Here is a 24,419-nt window from a genome sequence, read left to right as displayed (position 1 = left end):
ATAGCATCTGCCTTCCACATAGTAGTTGTTCAATATCTTTAAATAAATGAACGTTGTACTCTTCGAGAACAGAGAAAGGATGCTAATTGGCACCTCTGTCACAATGCTAAGGGTTAGTGCCTTCTGCTGGTGGCACATATTTTTAAAAGGGCACACAAGACGTCTGTTTGTCCCGTACAAGTGAAGGAGCTGTAAAGAGTGTTGGTCCAGTCAGCAAGTAAGGCAGAATCAGCAAAAAGGCAAAGGGAGGTTCAACCGACTTGTTTCTGGGAACGCACAAACAGGTTAACCCTCCTCCCCCCGCCAAGGAGGCCCATTACTTGAACTTTGGATGGACAAACTGCCAAGCGCTGAGGGAAGGAGGTCCTCAGGCCTGGGCTCTGGTGAGTAAACCAGGTTCCCGACCACACTGGGGGGCAGCGATCCGTCCCGAGCGGCTGCAGAGGGGCCTGGGGCAAAGGGCCTCCGCTCGCAGAAGAGCCTGCTTCCTTCCCGAGGTCGCTCCCCGCGCGCAGACCCGCCTGGCTCGGAGGCCCCGTCCGCAGCCCGGGTTCCGGTTCCTCTTCCCTCCGCGGGGCCCCGGCTGCGTGAGCCGCGGCCTCCTGACCCGGAACTGCTGCGGCCCCGCGGGCGCGGGCTGTCGCGCTCGGCTCCGTCCGGCGTCGCCCCTCCGAACGCGCCCTGCGGCGTACGGGCGCGAGCCGGGGGCCATTGCCGGGGCCGATGCCGGGGCGGGGGCCCGGCGGCCCCGGAGAAGCGGCAGAGGTGGCTGAGGCGGGGCGCGCGTCGCCCCCGCCGCCCACAGAGCCGCGGGGACCGGGCTTTGGACTCCGGGTGGCACGCGCGCGGCGCCCCGGTTTCGCTCGGGCCCCGAGCCGGCCGCCGACGGGCTGTGCCGCCGAAGGTGCCGGGGGAGGAGGAGGACGGCGAAGCTGCTGCGGGGCGCGGCCGTCGGGCGGACGGGCGCACAGGGGCGAGGAGGCGAGCACGGGACGGAGCACGGGACCCGGCGGTGACATAGGCGCTTGGTGGAATTTCACAGAGCAGAGGGAAGGGGGGCGGTCACCCCCTCGCTTCCCTTAATGTTTTTCAAAACCGGCGAAGTGAATTTCAGCGGGAGCCTCGCACGGTAGGGAGGGGAGGTTAGGAGAGGCGGCGGGAGAAAACCGTCCGGGGCAAAGGGGTCACCAAAGCGGGTCCCCAGTGAGAGACCTGGGATGCGAGGGCAGGGGCTGAAGGTGAAAAATGTGCGTGGGGGGGGGGTGCTTTGGAGGTAGGGCGGGGAATGAGCCAGAAAGCAGGTAGAGAGCACGCCTGATGCAAATCGCGGCCGCCTTTGTGCTCATTGCCATCCCTGGAGTGCTAAGTCCTAACGGGAGTTGATCGGTCATCTCGGCTTTTATCTCCTTAAAAATGTGATTTTTAGGTGCAGCTCGGTTTAACCTATTGAATGTAAGACCTCGGTATTTCAAATAAAGGGATGTGACCTAACATGCCAGTCATGTCAGGATTAATGATATTATCACATAAGTTGACACCCTGTCATTAATAAACGAGACTTTGTCCAAGTCAGCAAGTAACTCCCTATTTAAAATTTCCTATGTGAAAAACAGAACAAAAACAGGAACTGTTGTTTTGCTGGAAAGATGGACAGATACTTTCAGAAAATGAATTAAAAGTTGGCTTTGCTTTAATTTGTCGTGGTACTCTTCTGACAAATACTGGGCCAGCTTTTCCGGGAGGGGCCTACATTTACTATTGTGGTTACATCTTTTGATTAAAGGAATTTTTTTTTCCAGCCACAAATTTCTGTTGTAACTATAAGAAGATTGATACAATTTTGCATTCTTACTTATGCCAGTTTTTCTTTACAGGTGATTTTGTTTTTGGCACAAGAGTCTTCTTTGAAGAACTTTGTACAGGTATTGAAAGATGGCAGAGGCAGTGTTGATTGATCTCTCTGGTTTGAAATTGAACTCTCAGAAGAACTATCATCAGCCATTACTGAAGACATTGAGTGCTATTCGATACCACCACGCTGCCAAGGCTAAGTTCCTTTGCATAATGTGTTGCAGTAACATCAGCTGTGAAAAGGATGGTGCCCATGATACTTGTGAATTAGAAACAAGCAATGGATTATCAACTCTCTTGAGAGAATTTGAGACTGTTAGCAATCCCAGCATGGCTGCCTGTTTGTATACCATTAAACAAAAAATTGATGAAAAAAATCTGAGCAGCGTTAAGGTCTTTGTACCCGTGCACCGGAAGACATTAATGAAGGCTTTTATTGATCAACTCTTTACTGATGTTTACAATTTTGAGTTTGAAGATTTACAGGTGACTTTGAGGGGAGATCTTTTGAAACAGTCCACTGAAATAAACATGATCACAGCTCAAGAACTAGAAGCAATCCAGAATGAAATAGAAACATATTTGAGAAGTCTGCCGGCTCTGAAAGGAGAATTAGCCATTATCACATCTCCTTTGATCTCAGGTATGCTAAACACTATCTGTTGTTTTTACTGTGTATATGAAAAACCAGTCTTTCTTTGGAGGTTGTTCCTTTCTTTTTTTCCTTCTTTTGTAGACTGTTGTGGGCTTATGTGCTCGTTAGCATCAGTTGCAACAAGGGAGTGTCATGGAGGGCCTTGTACTGTCAGGGATGTCAAGGGATTGCCCCTTCAAAGCCATCCCACACAAATAAGTGTCCTTTATGCAAATTAAGCTTTAAGACAAATCCCACAGCCGTCCTTTAAAATGAGACTGGGAACTCTAAGAATCTTCTGTTTAGAAATTCTGCAACCTTGATTCCTTGGCACCATCACGAAAGAGTGAAATTTAAGACAGTCAATCTTACTTCTTGGTTAAAGGATATTTACTGTGAGCTCTATGCTGTTTGGTATAACAAAGACAAGTGGACAGAAGGTACTCTTTGAGAGCAATAATCCCCTAGGGAAGGTAAACAAACACAAAGCGGTATGTAATAACACATAGAGGTACAAAGTGCTGTAGAAATTAGATGCTAGATAAACAAGTGCAGGTCGAGATGATCGGGGAAAGTCTTGTGAGAGACTGGGTTTGTGGGTCTTTATAGTCTTTTGTACAGTATGTTTTTAATCTTCACTACTTATCTCTTTCACAGACATTTTCATACATGGATTTACTACAAGAACAGGTGGGATATCTTACATACCAACTCTTAGCTCATTCAATCTCTTCAGTAGTTCCAAACGGAGAGATCCCAAGGCCGTTGTTCGAGAAAATCTGCGGAGGTTGGGGAGTGCTGCAGGATTTAATGCAGAGAAATTTTGCCAAATAAAGGTAAAATTTTGTTTCATTTTTTTGGAAGATCTATATTCTCAACTCTGCTAATGGCTACGTGGACTTTAATCAGGTTATTTAACTTTTGCATCTGGTGTTTTATGTAAAATTTTAGGATAATGCTTTGGTTGTTTTTCTTAGCTGTATACACCACAGTGTAAAGATCAGTTCTATGACATATATATTTCACCTGGAGCTCCTCACATCTAAGAGTACGGTTAATTCTCAGAGTATAGTACCACTGCCCCTTTTGATTTAGAAGGAAGGATCCTGAATGGTGGGAAAGAAAGGCCATTATTTTCTAAATGAAGGAGGAACTAGGGTCACAATTGATGAGATAATGCTTTGTTTCTTACAGAATTCTAGCTTTACTTGAGTCTAGAAAAGTAAAAATTCATTGACTTGGTAATTCATTTAACTTCTTTCAGTAAAGTAGTACTTTGTGGAAAGTGCTCCAAGTAGAGATTTGCCCATCTCTAGTGGGAGGTGTCCCTGATGGACGAACTATGTTGAATTTTAAATGTAAAGTCTGCTTCCCTTTGAATAAAAATATGCAGATAATACAATTCCAAAAGTTAAATAAGTAAATTTATTTTACCATGTATAGAAGTGATATATTTAATGAATGCTAGTAATCTTAAACTGTTTCTCTAATTTTGTACAAAATGAGTACTTTGAGAAAAGCTTATGGTATGAGAAATTCTACTTTCAAAACATTTTTTATCACACATTTTTGGTATTAGACGGATCATGCCAATGACATCTGGATTATGGGAAGGAAGGAGCCTGAATCTTATGATGGAATCACCACAAATCAGAGAGGAGTCACAATAGCGGCTCTTGGCGCTGACTGTATACCGATAGTTTTTGCAGACCCCATCAAAAAAGCGTGTGGGGTTGCTCACTCTGGTAAGAGGACTTAATTAAACGTTTAGGATTTTACCAATTTTGTAGTAGAGGAAAAGTTATATTTCTTTCTGGTGGGCGTAACAGGCAAGCAGTTAATTACTTGCTTCACATGGTGATAAGTGTAAAAATAGGAGTAGAGCTAATGTAGTCTTATTATAGGAGCAGATAAAAGGAGTACCTAAGTGAACTTATATGAATCAGAGTAGAATTCTCAAAGGAAGTGGTACCTAGGCTGATTCCTGAGGAATTTGTAGGATTTGGCTAAGCGCCAGTGTTTCTCAGCAGGGCTGGTATTAACATTTTTGGCGAGATAATCTTACATTGTAGACTAAATTTGCTTGGCTTTCGAAATTTTTAATGCCAGTAGCACCCCAAGTTGTTGTAATAACCAAAAAAAAAAAAAAAAGCTTCGTGCTTTTGGAAACACTTCCCAGCAGGGCTGGCCCAGTGGCAGCATAGTGGTTAGGTTTGCACATTCCACTTCTGCAGTCCTAGGGTTCATGGGTTGGAATCCGAGGCACAGACCTAAATACTGCTCATCAAACCATGCTGTGGCAGCATCCTGCATACAAAATGGAGAAAGACTGGCACAGATGTTAGCTCAGGGACAATCTTCCTCAAGCAAAAAGAGGAAGATTGGCAACAGATGTTAGCTCAGGGCCAATTGTCTTCACAAGAAAATACAAAGCCAAACCAAACAAACAAAAAACACCCCCCAGGGAGCCATACTGCCTCTTCTTGAGGCAATAGGGAATAAGAACGTTAGGCATGTTGCAGAAAGGTGTTTATGAAGATGCTGCAGCACGTGTAAATGTATTGAGGTGAGAAAAAGCAAGATATGTTTGGAAGACTGCGTTTAGTTTAATATGCTGTAGTCTAATGTCTTTATTCTCTAAAAATAAGAACAAAGCATTTTTAGATGCTGTGTTATGTTAAGGTTATGGAATTTGTTTTCTGGAGATATTTTAAAATAGTGTTTAGATTATCCAGCAGTTACAATTCTATGTGAAATGAGGGATGACCTTTTGGATTTCCTTCTCCTTGTAAATCTATGACTACTTTGCTTTTTTGTACTATAAATAAATTAAAAAGTGTTGTGTTTTTTATCTTGACCTAGCTAAAGTAATGGAATTGGGTGACTAGAAGTCAGGTTTATTATGTAACATTGTCAAAAGTTATTTAATATTTGACTCTTAGTTCCTGGATATAAAATAGGAATATTATTTGTTACTTCTTAGGTTTTGAAACATTAAGTTTTGAAATATCAAAGATTAAAGCTGTCAAAATGAAACAATCTTGAAAAAGAACAAAGTTAGATGTTCCAGACTTCCTGATTTCAAAACTTATTATAGAACTACAGTAATCAAAAAAGAATCATACTGCCATAAAGACAGACATATGGACCAATGGAATAGAATAGAAAGCCCAGAAGTAAACTTTTGCATGTATGGGCAAATGATTTTTCAGAAGGTACCTAGACTATACAATGGGGAAAGGACACCCTCTTTAACAAATTATGCTAGGAAAACTGGATATTCACATGCAAAAGAATGATATTGGACCCTTATCTTACATCATACATGAAAATTAAACTTGAAATGGATCAAAGACCTAAATGTAAGGGCTAAAACTATAAAACTCATAGAAGGAAACATAAGTGTAAATCCTTGTGATCTTACATTAGGAAACGGTTTCTTAGATATGACACCAAAAGCACAAGCAACAAAAATAAAAAGAGATAAATTGGATTTCATCAAAATGAAAAACTTCTGTGCATCAAAGGACACAGTCAACAAAGTGAAAAGGCAACCCATAGAATGGGAGAAAATATTTGCAATTTGTATATATATCTGATAAGGGGTTAATATTCAGAATATATAAAGCACTCCTACAACTCAACAACAACAAAAAATCCCAAATAACTCAATTTAAAAAATGGGCAAAGGACTTCAACAGATATTTCTCCAAAGATAATATGCAAATGGGCAACAAGCATGTGAAAAGATTCTCAACATCACTAATAATTAGGGAAATACAAGCAAAACCACAAAGAAATATTACCTCACATCCCATTGGGATGGCTAATATTTTTCTAAAAAAGCAAAACAAAATCACAAATGTTGGTGAGGATCTGGAGAAATTGGAACCCTGATGCACTATTGGTAGGAATGTAAGATAGTGCAGCTGCTGTGGAAAACAACATAGTGGTTCCTCAAAAATTTTAAAATTATCATAGAATTTAGAATTACCATATTACACAGCAATTCCTCTTTTGAGTATATATCCAAAAGAATTGAAAGCAGGATCTCGATGAGATATTTGCACACCCATGCTCATAGCAGAATTATTCTCAAAAGCTAAGACATGGAAGCAACCCAAGTGTCCATGAATGGATGAAAGGATCAGCAAAATGTGGTATATATACACAATGGAATATTAGTCAGCCTTTAAAAGGAAGGAAATCCTGACACATGCTACAACATGAATGAACCTTGAGTATATCATGCTAAGTGAAATAAGCCAAGGGCAAAACGACAAATACTGATTCCACTTATATGAGGTATCTAGAGTAGTCAAATTCATAGAAAAAGTAGAATGGTAGTTGCCAGGGGCTGGGGGAAGGTGGAAAGGAGGAGTTATTGTTTAATAGATATAGTTTCAGTTTTGCAAGATGAAAAAGTTCTAGAGATTGGTTGCACAACAATATGAATATACCTTAACAGTACTCAGATATACACTCAAAAATAGTTAAAATGGTAAATTTTATGTTATATGTTTTTTCCAACAATTTTTAGAAATGTGAAAAACAAGTGAAGGAGAGAGAGAGAAGACTAAGAAGGTGTAATCCCAGTGGAAACTAAAAGCATAGAACATGTTTAAAAGGAAGTGGAAGGGACAGACCTCCAATTAGCTGTACCTTCCGTGTAACATGCTTCTTATAGTATAGCTCAGTTAGAAACTAATATTTCAATTAGTTGATTATCTGGCTTAATTAATTTTGTGATTCATCTACTATTTCTGGACTTTGAAAAAAACATAAACTGACTCTGCCCATTTTCAACTTAGATATAAATTAAGGTGAAATTTTGTTAGGCTTTAACTTTCCCTGTCTCTTTTTCTCTCTTTACCAGGTTGGAAAGGTACTTTGTTAGGTGTTGCTATGGCTACAGTGAATGCTATGATAGCAGAATATGGCTGTAGTTTGGAAGACATTATTGTTGTCCTGGGACCTTCAGTAGGACCTTGCTGTTTTACTCTTCCAAGGGAATCAGCAAAAGCATTTTATAATCTTGATCCCGAATGTGTGCGGCTGTTTGACTCACCACATCCCTATGTTGACATTCGTAAAGCCACCAGGTATGTTTGATTTCATCCTGGAACTGTAAGTTTGGTTATCACTTATTACTTCTAAAATGAAAATTATTTTAGAGAACAATTAGTAACTCCAAGAAAAATTCAGGTGGCAGATATTTAAGTAGCTGACATACACATCTACACAAACTCATTTTAAATGTAAAATCTGTTCTCATTTAAGTTTGAAAAACAGAAATTTTCCAATCTGGTATCTGTTATTGATTTAAAAGTGAAGGAAGAAAGAGTTGGCATGTGGTTTTATGAGATCTACTTAAACTTCATATAGGAAAAGTTGGTCATGTACTTTTATTTTGCAGCCATTCCTCAGTCAAAGCCTCCTAAATTAATAATAAACTATCAGGAAGCTGATATTTTAAAATTCTTCTTCTTCTTTAATTAACTAGAGAAAAATATTTCTTAGCAAAAATATTAGATAATATAAACACATAGTCACTGTCAATTTTTTATGTTCCCTTGTGTTTTTGAATTTATGAAGTTTTGCTATTAATAACTATTAAAAATTATTTGTCATTTCTAAAAAGGAAAATTGATGTCTGATTGAATCATGTTTCTATTCTAGTCAGCCAAGATTCTGCCTCGTTTAGTACATAAGTAGAAAGGATTGAAATTGATTCCTAAGTGTCATTTGTGGAATAAATATTGCTAATTTATGGTCATATTTCATACCATAAAGTGTTTATGGAGAGGCAAGTTTTCTGTGAAAAAGCTGGTCAATAGGAGGAAAGGAAATGGGAGACCCAGATGACTAAAAAGCATGCTACGTCTGAGTCAAATGAATCTTGTCTACAAATACTCTGGTAACTTTAGGAGTTTCTTCTTAAATAAATATTTGATTTTGATTAAACTCTGTACCCAGATCCTGTCTGCTGGACAATAGGAGGTTGTGCAGATTATATATGAACTTAAGTGAAAATGGTAATGCAGTCTACCATTTCCTCACTAGTCCGTATTCTATAATTGAGTAACACTTTGCATTGTTCCAAGCAGATTTTTCCTAGAATTCTTTTCCACCAATATCCATAAATTTTTTTATATTGCTTTGGCTATTGGTAAAATAAACTCTTGCTATCTTTTGAAAATCTTTATCCTAAGGATTCTTCTAGAACGGGGAGGAATTCTTCCACAGAATTTTCAGGACCTGAATCAAGATCTCAACCTCTGTACATCCTGCCATCCTGACAAGTTTTTCTCCCACGTCCGAGATGGCCTTAACTTTGGTACACAGATTGGCTTCATATCAATTAGAGAATGAGGTATAGTAGGTTGTTTCTCTCTGCTCCTGTTTCCCCCTTCCCCTCTCTCCTCCTTCTTCTTTCCTCCTTTCCCTCCCCTCATTTTTAAAAATAATTAATTGTATTTAACTTTTCTCCTTTATTCCTATAGGAAGAATTAATTTTCTACCTTTTAGTGAAGCAATAGTGGTAGAAAAGTTGATTTTCAGTGACATACTCTAATATAAAGTGCAGCCATTCCTTTTCCTAGTTAATGAAGGATAGTCAGGCAGACAAATATTAAAAGTATAAAAATAAAATAATTTATTCTTTAAAAAATCCTGTATGTATGCCATTTATCTCTTGTATGTACTTGGCATCTGTACATTTTCTATCATCCTTATATCTTTTAAAAAATTGTTTTTACTTTTGAGAAGAAATCTTTATGTAAAGATTCTAAATTCTAGAATAATAAGAAATCCTCATATACACAGACTAACTTCGTTTTCATCTAGATTTCCAACTGATTGTCTACAGCAGGAGTTGACCAATTTTCTTTAAAGGGCCAGATAGTAAATATTGTAGGCTTTGTGGGACGTGTGGTCTCTGTCTTAACTAGTCAACTCTGCTATTATAGAGCAAAAGCAGACAGGAACAATACAGAAACGAATGAATGAGTATTGCTGTGTTTCAATAAAACTCTATTTACAAAAAACAGGTCAGGGGCCAGGTTTGGCCTACAGGCTATAGTTTGCTGACACCTGATCTACAGTCATAAAATAAAATTAAGTGTAATTTCATTAAATTACTATTTATTAGAGTTTTTTTGTTTGTTTTGTTTTTTTTTTAAAGATTTTATTTTTTCCTTTTTCTCCCCAAAGCCCCCCAGTACATAGTTGTATATTCTTCGTTGTGGGTCCTTCTAGTTGTGGCATGTGGGACGCTGCCTCAGCGTGGTTTGATGAGCAGTGCCGTGTCCGCGCCCAGGATTCGAACCAACGAAACACTGGGCCGCCTGCAGCGGAGCGCACGAACTTAACCACTCGGCCACGGGGCCAGCCCCATTAGAGTTTTTTTTAAGAATTATACAAAAATATTTCATGACAGTGATTTAGCACTGACCCTTAACATATATCTAATTTTCCTTAAGGTTACTTTGGACTGAATTAATATTTAGCCTTCATAATGTCTTTAACTCTTTAATATACTTAATGATTCTTACCTTGATATTTTAATAGCACTAGTAAGTGTCTCATATTTGATTTTTATGTATTTTACAGATACTTGACTGGATTTTTACCTGTTTTCTGCCTCCTTCCAAACTGACTGCAAGAGAGAAATTTAGCTGTGTGACTTACTTAAAACCAAAAGGATTACAAGGATAATTCATCTTTAGGGTATATTTTCACTATTATCCAAAGCCGAATGATTTTCATTTGATTCTAACAACTGACAAAACAATCAGTATGATGTAGCGTACATGTTATACAGATAAGGATTATTCTTAAAGTTTGTTCTGTTTGTCATATAAACAGGAATAAGTCTGTTCAGTTCAGTATTTATTGAGTAGCCTCTATCTGTTAAGCATTATGTGGACCATAGATGACATCAAAATGAATTAGACTTTTCCCCTGTGAGCCTAATGCGGTGGAGGAGAGAAACACTTCTAACACTTTCATTTTAATAGCAGAAGACTACAGAAGAAGGAAGGATTAATTCTATCTACAAGGCAGGGTAGAGAAGGTATTACAGAGAAAATACCATATCATGTGAAAGATGTACAGGCTTTTGACAAATAAAGAATAGTCATAACAGGTAGAGGAAACACCGGGAACTAGGGCATGAAACTGAAAGTGTTTAACATGTTCTAGAAAGAGAAGGGTGTGGACAGGAGTTACTGGAAAAACAGGTTGGAAATAGATTCGTTAGGGTCCCAAATGCCATGCCAAAGAGTTTGGAGTTTATTTTCCAGGCAAAGAGTAGGCATAAAAAGTTGAGGAGTGGTTTTATTTCCTTGGCGTCTTATTTAACAGGATGGATTTAAATTGTGAAAGACCAAGGCAGAGAGACTAGTTAAGAGGCCATCAGAATACTTTTAAAAAGAAATAATGAGACCTGAATGCAGTGGAAATTAAAATGGAGAAGAGAGCAGATGGATTGGAGACATTTCAGAGATGGAATCAGTAGCTCCTGGTTACTGGATAATGGAGGTGAGAGGTGAGGAAGAGTGGAGAAGTCACTGATGACACCTCAACTTCTGCTTGGCTCACTCCCAAGAGTGGCAACAAAGAGGGACGAGAGAGAAGGACAGTGACTTTGACACACAGACTGAAGTACATCCAGATGGAAATATTTGGTCAACAATTAGAAATATTGACCTGGAACCTAGGAGTGAGCCTGGAAAAAAGACACAGATTTTGAAGCTGGTTATGCAGAAATGATGTCTGAGTCTTGGAGTAGGCTGGATCATCTAGGCAGAAATATAGGGTGAGAAAAAAGGAGGCCCAAGAATGAAATCTCTGTACCTCCATTTGAAGAGCGAGAAGCTAAGCCATTAAAAAAGATTAAGCATAGAAGTAAGAAAAAGAATGGACTACAGCAGTCCCCCCTTATCCAAGGTTTCAGTTACCCATGGTCGACTGTGGTCCAAAAATATTAAATGGAAAATTCCAGAAATAAACAATTGACTGGTTTTAAGTTGCACGCTTTTCTGACTAGCGTGATGAAATCTTGCACCACCCTGCTCCCTCTGGATGTGAATCATCCCTTTGCCCAGCACATCCACGCTGTCTGTGCTACCCGCCTGTTTATCTCTCAGTTAGCCAACTGGGTTATCAGATCTACTCTTGCAATATTGGCTTTGCTGTAGGGTTCGGTGCTATCCTCAACTTCAGGCATCCACTGTGGATCTTGGAACATATACCCCTTGGATAAGGGGAGACGACCATACAGTCGTTTTGAAGAAAGAAGCCACTGTCTATGTGAGAGGTACTCAAAAAGAAATCTTCAGCGATAAAGTAAAATGAGGACTGAGAAGAAACCAATAGATTAACCATGCTGAAGCTATTCTATAGGCGGCAGTGGCAGAGCCAGATTTCAGTGCATTGAGGAAGGGGATGCATAGGTGTCCACTCTTCTTTGACAGCATTTACTAGAGAAAATAAAGCACTGGGGGCTGCATTGTGAAGGAAGGGGTATATGTATTTTTTGGATGAGGAGTTTTAAGTATATTTGTAGGCTGAAGAAAAGAGTCAAGCAGTTTTTCACTTGGAAAAAATGGTGTATATGGTACATATTTCTAATGTGAGTTGTCACATTGCATCTTAAAAAGACTTGTGTCATACATATATTTCTTTCCTGAACATACAGAATAACAGAAAATTACATTTGTTTGGTATTTACAAAGGACTTACTATGTGTTACCTCATTTTACCTTTACAGCTACTCTGAAATACATAAGCCAGGTGTTACCCCTTTTATTCAGATGAGAAAACTGAGCCTCATTGAGGTGGAGGTTAAAATCACATAATTTGTGATAATGGAAGATTTGAACCCACATCTTGTGACACAGAATCTCATTTCAGAGTTTACAGTTAATCAAAGCTATGTAAATTAAATTTTTGCTTTCAACTATATTAATATTAATATTTATTTATACATTCAGTCAAAATTTTGTTGCAGTACTAGGATAGGTTAAAAAAAATACAGTTGCAGCCCTCAAGATGTTTAATATCCAGTGAAATGTGATAGTCAATAACCCAACAGTTTCAATACTGTGATATGTGTTGTAAGGTTGTCACAACCTGGTACCTTGTTTAGTTTAATTCTTCTATGCGACTTATAGCTCAGTGTGAAATTTAAATAAGATACCTCATTTCTGCCAATTCAGAGATGGCATGAGACACAAAGCATAGATAGGACAGCAATTTCAAACACGTTTGTTTAATGATTTCACACTTTGAGAAAGATTGATGATTTTCACTGTGCGTTATTTTGTTTGAGGTTTACAAATTTTCAGAGTATTAGGCAGCCATATTTCACTTTTTGTACCAAAATATTCCAAAACCAAATAAAAACTATGTTTGATTATCTATGATTTTGGATTACCTGTGCCAAAGCGCATAATGAAAAGTCTCCTTGCTGTTTTACTAGTGAAAATATTAAGTCAGTAACTCAGAGACAGAATGACTGGGTTGTGGAATAACCATACCTTATTGCTTCTACAAGATCTCTGTCACTCTTAAGCATTTGTATATTCATTTCTGAGACTTTTGGGGCACAACCACAATTATGATTTTTTAATAAGCTTTGTTTTGTTTTCTATCTAAGAGCTGCTACTAACTGTACGTAGGAAATATTGGTGGTTGTTTTATTAAGAGCAATTATGTTTGTAAATAAAATGAGAGTTCACGACATGCTTTTTTGGGAGGTACTAATTATCAAACTAAAAATTTGTGTAATTGTAATTTTAAATCGTGAAGAATAGCTTAGTAACTAAATATGCTATACTCCAGTGCTTCATGAAACAAATGAAAAAATGATCTTTCCGCTAGGAGGCAGTACAGGTAGCTCTGCTCTGTGTCTTGGTGTGAAGTTGAGCCAATCTAAATATCTGTATTTACTTATACAAAAAAAAGGGAGAGGCGTTTAAAGTGCTCTTACTTTAGATGCAACCTATTGTGATTCAAGTAGAAAAAAGCTTTTGGGAGCCCTCACCTACCTGGATCTCATGTCTAGAGAATCTCCAGTAACTGCTTTTCTGTATAAGTAGATTTTTGGGGGGGGAAATTCAGAGAAGCTTATTCTGTGTCACATAACAAAAACAGAAATAATACCCGTGGATTCAGAAGCTGGAAGATAAAGTGACAGTGACATATGAGTTACATCACTTTATGTCTCAAAGTGGGATTTGATATTTTTTTTTTGCTTGGTTGTCCTAAAGTTATACTTACAGTGTATCCATCCTACTTTTTATGTGAACTCTTAAAGAATGCCGCCAATCTATGGAAGTCTAGCACTTTGAAGAAAGCCCTGCTCAGTTACCTGTGTGTTTGTGTGTGTGCATACAGGGAACTCTGTGTGTGTGTGCGCTAAATGGCAAACAAGAAATACGTATGTCCTCTGTATGATGTACAGCCTCTTTGCCTCAGCTAATGTCGGTTCACACAAGACACATTGGATGCCGTGGGATCATAGATTTCTCTTTATAAAATTCAGGTAAATTTTGCAGTAAAGAATGGGAAGCATGGTCTGTGTGTTTACTGTATGTGTTTATGGGAGCTCTGGTCCAGAGCACGTACGTTTCTGTTGTAGGCAGTGTTTTAAAACTTTACTTGTGATTTCAAAGATGAGGCAGATGCTATAAGTAATGCATTGTTCTGTGCTAGATCATTGCTTAATAAAGGAACAAGAAATCTGCCAGTACTCATTTTTCCAGATTAACACATTTAGTTTGGACTCACGATGATCACGTGTCAATTTTGTGGAGACCAACTTTTCATATTCTCCTCAGATGCATTTTCTTTGTGGCGAAGGAAATGCTTACATCACATTCCCTGTGTCGTGGTGCCAAGTGCCTGAGGTGAACGATGTCCTTTCTGTGTCTGGAGGAGGCTTTTTTGTTTTATTTAATTCTCAGAAGTTGGGTGTCCAGTTACTGTATTTTATGAAAATTAAAATTTCCAGCAGACTCTATAGCTCAAAATACCACATTCCTTTCCAGCAGCAACCACAAAAGAGTACTCTCGTTTCATGAGAAAAGTTTGTAGAAAATAGATTTGTTCATGGTAACAATTGAATTTTGAATTTTTTAATATCTTCCATTTTCTTAATTCTTAGTTTTGCATCACACCCTGCCTCAGTTTACATCTTACCAGCACTTCCCTGTTCCTTTACTCTTTTTAAGCACGTATTTTAGAGTTGTATTTTCTTGTCCCCATCATCCTTGTTTCTATAATTGATGTTTCATATTCATAAGGTAACTTCATTCTTTGAATTTTCTAGTTTTAAATACGTATTTAGACTTGGCTGTAGAGTTGCTTATTGGACATATCCTATGGGCCCCTCAAATATAACCTCCTCCAAACTTAAATCATCATTTCGCCTGCAAAACCTGCTCCCCTCTGGTATTCTATCCCAAAGAATGAAATCATTCTTCATGCAGTTGCCCGTCCAGACACCCTAGAGTGTTTCTGGATGCCTCCCTTTCCTTCACCCCTTCCCTTCCCACACTACTGAGTTTGTAAATCTGCCATCTGTTCTTGTGTCTATCTCAACTGCCACAGACATTCAGATCTTCATCTCTTACCTACATCGTTGGAGCAGGCTTCTAACTAGTCCTTCCTCATTGAGTCCCTTCTCACACTCCATTATTGATTGCTCTAAATTAGTAATCTGCTCATATTACATCCTTAAAAATTATTTTATGGCTTTTCCATTGATAAAGATCTACTCACTAAAGTTTATAAATGTTCATGATCTCACCCCTGCTTACCTCTTCAATTTCTACCACTCCTCATTGTACACCATATATTCCAGCCATCTTTTACTTTTTTCATGTCCTAAAATTTGCCATTAAGCTAGGTCAGACCACAGAGGTTGGTTTGCATTCAAAGACTGACTGGAACTCAGATTTGGTTCAAGATTACTTTCACTTAGACTTTCTACTAAATTAGCAAACAAGCAGTACCAACAACATATACCACATGAACATCTAAGTGAATGGATACAGCACTCTAGTGCCCCCTAGTTTCTCATGGAGATATAACCAAAATTCAGTTGTCACTGTAATACGTGCTCAGTGAGAAGTATGCCAGGCCATATACAAAAGCTCAGTAGCTTTTGTTCCATTAGGCAAGGTGAGGGGCCAGGTTAATGTTCAAAGGTCTACCTTCTACCTTATAAGAAAAGCTTTGCTATATCTAAAAACATGAACAATTTGTTTTTTCTGTGTCATTGGGTCCCCAGCAGGTCTTACCATGATCTATAGCCATGTTTTCTTGTGCCTCCTGCCTTCGTACCTATTGCTGGCTCTGTGTGCACAGCACTTCTTAACCTCACTTTTCATAACCATCCTTGAAGACTCAGACCAGGGGTCACCTCTTCCAGAACATTTTCCTTGGTGGTCTTCCTCACTAGCATCCTGTGCATTATATTTTATAGTATTTAGTGTACTGATTTTTAAATGTTGGTCTGTTTACTTATCTACTACTAATTATAAGCTCCATCGAGTAAAGACTCTGTTACTTATCTTCATATGTCTAGTATCTAGCAAAAATATTGGCACATAGTAGTCATCTAATATCAATAGAAGGAAAAAAGGGAAGGAGGGAGGGGCAGGAATCTTTTAGTGATCCAATACAAAGTCTGGAAGGATAAAGATGATAAACCATTTTTGGGGATGTGTGTATGTTGTTCATTTTAACCAGGTACTTTTATATCTTCAATATTTAATTGAATTTATTTAAATAATAGTGATGTGTTAAAGTCAGTCTAAGAAAGGAACATTTGTAATGGAGATCTGTTTTCAGGCATTCAGCCATGTTTCTTTACTCATCATTAGACTTTCCTGTTTCCAACTTGTATAACAATACAAACTTTAAAATAGTGCTTTAGGATACATGCCTCCTGTGGCAATCATATATGTTAGAGACCAATATTTATTTTGCAAAACTTATTTGTTTCCACTTCTGTAATAATATGTTTCGAGTATTTATCTTACATCACAAAAGAGCCATAGTCCTTCTCCTCATGGAACATACTCATTTACGTGCCTTTAATGAAGCAAATTCATACAACACTTAATCAAATCTCTTTGACAGTGACCTAGACAGTAAAGATCAAAAAAAAAGGTAGACCTTTTCCATGAAAATTCCAACTTTTCAGTATTGAAAAGTAGTAGATATTTGATAGTAAAATAGATTTTTGGTTTTTGTAGACTCTATTTCTAGAGCAGTAGTTCTCAACCTTGGCTGCATGATAGACTCACCTGGTAAGTATTAAAAAACCCTGATGCCTAAGCCACACCCCAGACTAATTCAATCAGAATTTGGGAGTAGAACCAAGCATCAGTGCATTTTAAAGCTTTCCGGAGGATTGTCATATGTAGCCGATTTTGAGGACCACTGCTCATCAAGTATTTTTATATCTTCAATGTTTAGTTCAATTTATTTAATAATAGTGACCTATTAAAGGCACTATAAAGAAAGAACGTTTGTAATGGAGATGCATTTCAAGGCTTTTGGCCTGGTTTCTTTACCCATTATTAGACTTTTCTGTTTGCAACTTGTGGTAAATTTTAGAATATTAACAAGTCTAATCTGCTTCTCCTCTCCTCACTTGGACCAGATAGACATTAAGGAATAAGGCTTGATTTCTTCTCTGTTTTCCCTGCCTTGCTCTTGTTTTCCACCTACCGATGCCAGAGCTTTGAGAGCAGGGAAGGATGAGAGAGAGGTTGTGTTAGTGGGAGACTTCTTCAACTTACTCTCCCTCCACACACACATCCAAAGTGCTCTCCAGCTGACTGTTTAACTCCTGCTTTGATGGTACACTCTACACTGTTGCTCTCGATTCTCCTTGGCAGAGTCTTTTGAATACAGTTCTAGTCTAGCTATGGTCCTTCAGACTGCAGGAACCTTGGCATTTTTGCCCCTTTAAATTCTGGACATGCAGACTACTCCCAAGATAGCCCTCTCTCTTTTCTCTGCTATTCCAGGCTGCTCTAGCCACTAATCAGCATCTTTTCTTTTTTCCCCGTTATTTTATTGAGGTCATATTGGCTTATAACAGTGTGTAAATTTCAGGTGTACATTATTATATATCAGTTTCTGTATAGACTGCATTGTGTTTACCACCAATAGTCTAGATTTTTTTATCCACAGCGCCTTTTCTTTAGACTTTAACACGGAAGAGTCAGGCACAGGTCACAGTACATGCAACCCTCAAATGTGGAAACCACAGGCCAAGTTTAGTAAAACTTCTTAAATGATCTTCTTTAGGTCCCTGCAGCACTTGACGCTGCTAGGACAAGGTGAGGGGGGTGGGTTCTTTCAAGGAGGGAGGGGAAATGCACGAGATTCTGACCATGCTCTTAAAAAAAAATTCTCACAACTCCCCTCCTTGAACCCTTACTCTCTGCAGGTAGATGATAGTCTAGAGGACCCAGGAGTTGTTTGGGGGTCTACTTCTCTGCAAATTCTGCATTTTGTGCCTAGTCCCTCTCTAGAAGGTGAGGTCACCATTCTCACCTTTGGTCCTTCAATAAAGACTCCACAACAGGAAATGTCTCATGTTACATTCTTTTATAACTTCGTGGGAAATCACATCTCTAATTTCCCAACTTACTCTAGAAGAAATAAAAGAGACTTATAGAGAGGGAATCTATATCTGCTTTATCTTTTCTTCTCTTTCTTTTTATTCATATTATTTATATAAATTTTAATTCATAACCCTGTAAAGATCACATCTATTTAAGGCACATGAAAATTTGGCTTTGATAATTCAAGGATTAATGGCAGATCTTACTCACTTGCTCCTCTCAGGATCTAAGTAGGCATCTCCCTCTCCAGCTCTGTGCTTCCTTTCCAAAATCTGTGGGCTTGGTTGAAGACATAGCTTAACAGTGTACACCCCAGATTTTATTTGCTAAAATTCTTATTCTATCCTTTACTTTTTATATGCTAAGTTTTGAGCTGCTCAGGGCTGCTTTTCTCTTTCGATGCTAATAGGATACTGGTGCCTGGCCTTGAAAATGTAGGCTCTTCAAACTGCTGGTGACAGAAATAAAAGAAATCACATGATGAAGGGAAAAGTTCCTTCTTCCTCTCTAGTGGCTGGGTTGTAAAACTATCTTTGCAAAGGTTGTTTCTAACAAAGAAGGCTTTTAAAGGCTCCCAGGCTTCAGGAACTGTTAGTATGTTCTGTGACAATAATCTTTAATATCTTTTAAAAATATCTAAATATCTGCAATTCCAACTGGTTATTTTACTAAATAATTTGTTTGGAGATATTCTAGATTTATGATCATAGTGGCAGTTTTGAATCATCACTTTAAAACTCCTCCTGAAAACCAAACAGACTAACAAGATAGCAAAAGAAAGAATTATGGATAGCATCTTCAACAAAAGTCAGTGACACGAAACTCCTCAAAATCCAAGAATATAGGTGGATGTGGCCAAATCCCCAACAGGAGCAGGACCTAAGCAAGATGAGCAGCTGTGTTGTAAGAGTTGCTGAAAGGAAAGAGGTTGCAAAATGAAACTTCAAAGTTTCCAGAAAATAATGAAAAAAGCACCAAAATCCATGGGATACAGCTTATCGATGAAAATAATCCATAACCAATCTATAAATGAAAATTTGGGAGAGTTTATTCTGAGCTAAAATGGGAGGACCATGGCCTGGGGCCTTTCTTGCCGAAGGAAGAAAGGGCACCAAAGAAGTGGGGTGTACAGAGTGGTTATATACCCCCAAAGAGGATGTTTCACATATGATTGAAATGTCCCTTTTACAATAGTCACGAGACTTCTCTGTCGGCGCAGTGATTGATGAAACAGCAGGTAGTTCTGCTGTCTCAGTGAACACAGAAGGGTGGCAGGTCTGCTGTCTCAAGGTGGGTGGTCACAGGTGAGCTGGGTGGTCAAAGGTGAGTGCAGCAATCAGTTCCTAACCTAGGGAGAGATGCTTATCCTTAAGGAAATGCCAATGTGGGGGGAAGTTGCACCTTTATCCTAAGGGCATTTGTTCTTGCTATAGTAAATGTTTAAAGCAGATATACAATGCATGCTTAATGGCCACAGTCAGGCCCTTTTGGAAAAACAAAGTCAGGCCAAATCAGGTTTACATCAAATGGCTTCCTCATATACTCCAATATATGCTATTGCTTGCCATTTCTATTTGTCAAGCTGAAGCGGTGTTTTAAAGAATGTACTGCATTGACTACCTTTATCAACAAAAATGAAAAAAATTTTCAACTCAACAGAATGTTTAAAAAAGAATGCAAACTAAAAGTAACCAGAAGGAATTGATAGAAATAAAGACAGAAATTAACGATGCAGAAAAGAGAAAAACAAAAAAACTAATTTAAAAAAACTAAGCTGGCTAAAGAGATCAACAACAAAAGATAGGCTATTAGTCAACCAAACTGGACAAAGTACAAGTTCACAAAATACAAAATGACACAGGGGAAATAATCTTTGAAACAGAGAAAATTTTTAAAAAATGAGACAACTTTATATAATTGTATGCAGATACGCTTAAAGACTCCTAAAAGATGTCGAAGTCTGCTCCTGGCTGCTCTTCTCCCCCAATTCTTCCTCCTGGCCTGATTGATTTCACCAAGGAATTCTACCAAACTTTTGAAGATCTGATAAACCCTATGCTACTTAAATTGTGCCAGACTGTAGAAAAAGAAAACTTCCAAATTTTTTTTGTGAAGTAATCGTGTATCGATACTAAAACCTAATAAAGATTATTCAAAAAGAAAATTACAGGCCAATTTCACTTATGAATATCAATGCAAAAATCTTAATAAAATATTGAGTCAAATCCAAAGCGTATTAAAAAAATCATAAGCTAGTGAGATTCATTCTGGGAATGCCAGCAGAGTTTATTATTAGAAAATCTATTAGTGTAATTCATCAGTTCATCATACCAATAATTATAAGAAGAAAAACCATGTGACTATCTCCATGGATGTCTAAAAGTGGTGACAAAATTCAACACATATTCTTGACCAGAAGAAAAGAAAAAAGAAAGGAAGGGAAGGAGGGAAGGAAGAATGGAAGGAAGCAAGCAAGAAAGAAAAGCCCAGTAAGAGTCAATGCATAATTCCTTAAAATAATCATAGTAAGGCAACCAAATATTGTTGCTTTCCACTGTGCTGGAAGAGGAAGTACAAAGAACCACTTTGAAGCATTCCTTCCACAAATATTGAGTCTGAATCTAATCAAACCCTAGATCTAACATATCAACTTATAAGAAATATGGGGGAGAGAGGATTAAGTTAAGGGATATGACAAATTCAGAGTGGTAAAAAAGTGATCCACTTTTGTTACTAGTCAAGAATTTAAAAGTGGATGGGAGGGAACTATTCTAGATTAAAATAAATTTATGAGACATAAAAATCCCATGCAATGAGTGGACCTAGTTTGGATTCCAATGAGAAGAAACCAACCATAAATACATATTAGTGAGACAATTAGGGAAAGGTTTTTTGTTTGTGTGTGTGTAAGGAAGATTGGCCCTGAGCTAACATCTGTTGCCAATCTTCCTCTTTTTGTTTGAGGAAGATTGTCACTGAGCTAACATCTGTGCCAATCTTCCTCTACTTTATGTGGGATGCTGCCACAGCATGGTTTGATGAGTGGTGCTAGGTCCACGCACAGGATCCAAACCTACGAACCTCAGGCCACTGAAGCAGAGCATGTGAACTTAACCACTATGCCACTGGGCCAGCCCCAGGGAAATTTGAATATGGCCTAGGTATTAAATAATACAAGGAATTATTGTTAGCTTTGCTAGATGTTGATGACATTGCAGTTATGTAAAAAATATCTATGTTGATCCATATTGAACTATGTAGGAGTAAACTGATGTGTTATGTGCAAGTCACTATCAAATGCCTCAATAATAATAATAATAATAAAGGGACAACGAAGCAAATGTGGCAAAATCTTGATAATTGTTAAACCTGAGTGATGGTTATCTGGGGGTTCATTGTACTATTTTCTCAACTTTTCTGTATATTTGAAATTTAGCCATAAGTTTTTAAAAAATTTAAACTTATTGCCCTGCTATAATATTTAAAGTAGCATTTCTGTTTTTGAAAAACTATGTATACATGTTGGTTTCCTTTGTTAAAAGCAGAAGATGAGCATTGCCAATTCCCTATTCTTGTATGTGCATGGTGTGGGGAAGGGAGGGGAGGGGAGAAAGCAAAGGTCTCTGACTGTTGGATTCTTATTTAAACAAAGAATATGAGAGTCATATGCTATTTATATTAACACAGAGAACCAACAGTTTATATAGAAGAGGTCCATAATTCACGAAATAGGAGACATAAGGAGTTACACTTTTCTGCTAGAACTGGTAAATAACAACTGCTTTAAAAGAAGGAGCTTACTTTTACATTTCCTATTATTAATTGGAGTCTGGTTGGTATGATGATTCCTTTAATGAAAAACTACATGGAGCTTCCATCCTCTGGCATGAGAATAGAATAGAACAGAACAGAACGGAACAGAATAGAGTAGAATGGCTTAATAGCATTTTGTGGTAAAAGTCAGGGTTTTTCAGTGGGAATTAATGGGACTGCCAAAAGGTTCATGGGATCTCAGGTTGCCATATAGAAGTATATTTCTAGAATAAGCAAAGTAATGTTTCTCTTCTGCTCTGAAGTGATTAGACCATACTTGGAGTATTATAGTACATTTTAGGAAGTAACCCTTAAACAGGTTAAGAGAAAAGCAATACTAATGGTGAGGGGCCCCAAAGCCAGATCACGAGAGGAATAGTCAAAGGGATAAGAAATGAGTAGTTTGGAGAAAAGTCTCAGTGGCAATAAGATAGCACTCTGCAGATGTTTGAAGTACAAAATGCTGGAGGGATAGAATAACCCACAACTAACTAGTGGAAATTGTAGGAAGGCTGATTTGGGTTTAGTGTGAATGTTGGGAGTTGCAATCTTCCGTGGGCCTTAAGTTTCCCAGCAAGGCCCTGAATGCCCTTTATCCAGGCCATTTATCAGAGTTGTGTTTGCAACAAGCAACCTTGAGGGATAAGTTAAGATCCCACTTTGGAAAAAGGCAGATTTGCTTACCACTTATTATAAAGGCAGTGGATTCCCCGAGCTCAATATTCTTAATCTAGGACAAAAACCTACTGTGTGCACAGAATATGCCTGGACCCCTCTATGGTGCCCCCCTGGAACTGGGGGTAAGGGAAAGTAACTCGAATATGCTTGCTAACTGTGAATAATGAAATCTTTTGTCTCTGACTCAGGCACCTCATGTCTTCCTCCGACATCCATGAAACAGTAATAGGCTAACTTATTAGCTTATAAGTAGGGTAAATCAATAAATCCCAGACCCAACAAAGGAGAAGCACATTAGTAGGTTCCCTGTCTAGAGGTTTTCAAAAGTGGATAGATAAATCTTTTGGTAAGGATAGTGCATAAACATAGCAAAACATAAAGCCCAAGACTAGTTTTCCTTGGATTTTCAATGTCATTCCAATCACATAAATTCTATTATTCTTTTTAGAAAACACAGTAAATAGGCTTAGACTTGTCTGTGGAATATGAGAAGACTCTTATGGAGTTACTCCAAGAGAAGGATTTTGCTGTACCTCTCCAGGTTGAACCACTAGGAAATCCCTATATAAACATGGCCTCACTACATGTTTAAATGCCCAGCTTCCATCAATTGTTTCTATATTTCCTTACTCTAGTAAATCTTTATTTGCTTTCAGGTGAAGGGAAACAAGACTATTATGCCAAAGATGTAATTCATCCCTGACTTCATGTCAAAGCTCTTAGCACCCTAGAGGGTCAAGATTTGAATCTTCTATCTCTGCCCTACCAGCCCTATTGTAAGTTAAGTATGTCTGACTTATCTTATTGGAAATTCATGGAAATAAGTTTCATTAGCATTAATGGGACTTTAGTATCTAATGTAGTGGTAAGCATACGCATAACATTTTTCTCTCATTGCTGTAAGCTTCTGATGATTGTGAGAATATTTTGAAAATGTATATTAAAATCTAGTTTGGCATTCTGAGTGAGTGGTGTGATTCAGGTTTGGGTCACGTATGATATCTGGTCTTCACTGAACATAAACAAAGCCTTAACACCATAATCTCTTAGTCTTCCTTTGTCTTTTCCTTTGCAAATGCTTTGTGCATCATGCACATTCATCCACTGGGTGGCAATATGTACTCAAGAATGTTTACTGTTTCTAGTTCCCTCAACCTAACTGAATTTAAGATGCCAAACTTTTTTATCTGGAAAATAGCCATTGTATCAAATCTAAGAAACAGTATTGTCTGAATTCAAACTCCTATCTAGAAGTGACTATGGAGATTTTACTAATATTGATACTCCCTATCATTTACTGTCAACCATATTCTCTCTTCTCCCAACATGTTCACCCACCACACATTTGCAAAATAGATGATCCCTCATGCCCTTCTCATTCCTCGCCATTTTATAGTTACTCATACCTTACTCTTTAAACACACACATACCTTTCTAAATTCCTCTAGTTTCTAACTCCTCTACTCTTAGTAACCTACCTCTTATTTCTGTGGCTTTTGCCTGACAATGGACTTTTCCCTTTCTCCATTTTGTTTCTTAAATATCTTACTTTCTCTGCAATGAAATCAAGAGACATACAATTGGGCTCCTGTCCAATGTCATATGCATTCCCTCTGGTTTTGTTCTATATGCTAGATAAGTAGAGCAGATTCTGGGTATTCATGTAGTCTTGCGAAACCATATCATTCCCTTTCACTTAAATTAATTCTGCCCACAACGCAGAGTGAGACCAATTAACTAGCTCTGTGTAGGATTTATCTTCAGTTAAGAGCACTTCCAAGAGATTAAATTGT

At 38.2% G+C, this 24,419-nt stretch overlaps 2 protein-coding genes across 7 annotated transcripts in view; one reads left to right on the top strand and one right to left on the bottom strand.

Annotated features, from left to right (window-relative positions):
- Nucleotides 1-461, bottom strand: part of CCDC122 (coiled-coil domain containing 122) — a 33,463-nt gene extending 33,002 nt beyond the window's left edge. The window contains exon 1 of the mRNA XM_023621622.2: nt 321-461. The gene's annotated coding sequence lies outside the window, so the exon portion shown is untranslated. The remainder of the gene's footprint in view (nt 1-320) is intronic.
- On the top strand, nt 170-14,240 carry LACC1 (laccase domain containing 1). 6 transcript variants are annotated; one of them, XM_023621620.2, is made up of 7 exons: nt 170-383; nt 1,875-2,494; nt 3,143-3,321; nt 4,065-4,230; nt 7,362-7,587; nt 8,698-8,858; nt 10,097-14,240. In XM_023621620.2, the coding sequence occupies exons 2-6, from the start codon at nt 1,933-1,935 to the stop codon at nt 8,855-8,857; spliced, it is 1,293 nt and encodes a 430-aa protein (XP_023477388.1). In that variant the 5' UTR covers nt 170-383; nt 1,875-1,932; the 3' UTR covers nt 8,858; nt 10,097-14,240. The 6 variants fall into 6 exon arrangements, with proteins under 6 accessions (XP_023477388.1, XP_070095894.1, XP_070095892.1 ...); XM_070239793.1 differs by having other exon boundaries at nt 250-383; nt 8,698-8,822; nt 10,097-13,231; XM_070239791.1 differs by lacking the exon at nt 170-383 and adding an exon at nt 847-981.
- The last annotated feature ends 10,179 nt before the right edge of the window (nt 14,241-24,419 follow it).

Source organism: Equus caballus, chromosome 17 (assembly GCF_041296265.1).
Source record: "Equus caballus isolate H_3958 breed thoroughbred chromosome 17, TB-T2T, whole genome shotgun sequence".
NCBI classification, from domain to species: domain Eukaryota; kingdom Metazoa; phylum Chordata; class Mammalia; order Perissodactyla; family Equidae; genus Equus; species Equus caballus.
The sequence above is the reverse complement of the archived record's forward strand: the minus strand, read 5'-3'. Positions and strand labels throughout refer to the sequence as shown.

Coding starts and splice junctions, on each gene's coding strand:
- LACC1 (XM_023621620.2), top strand. CDS start 1,933: ATGGCAGAGGCAGTGTTGATTGATCTCTCTGGTTTGAAATTGAACTCT. Junction 2,495..3,142: donor CACATCTCCTTTGATCTCAG/GTATGCTAAACA, acceptor TCTCTTTCACAG/ACATTTTCATACATGGATTT. Junction 4,231..7,361: donor GTGTGGGGTTGCTCACTCTG/GTAAGAGGACTT, acceptor TCTCTTTACCAG/GTTGGAAAGGTACTTTGTTA.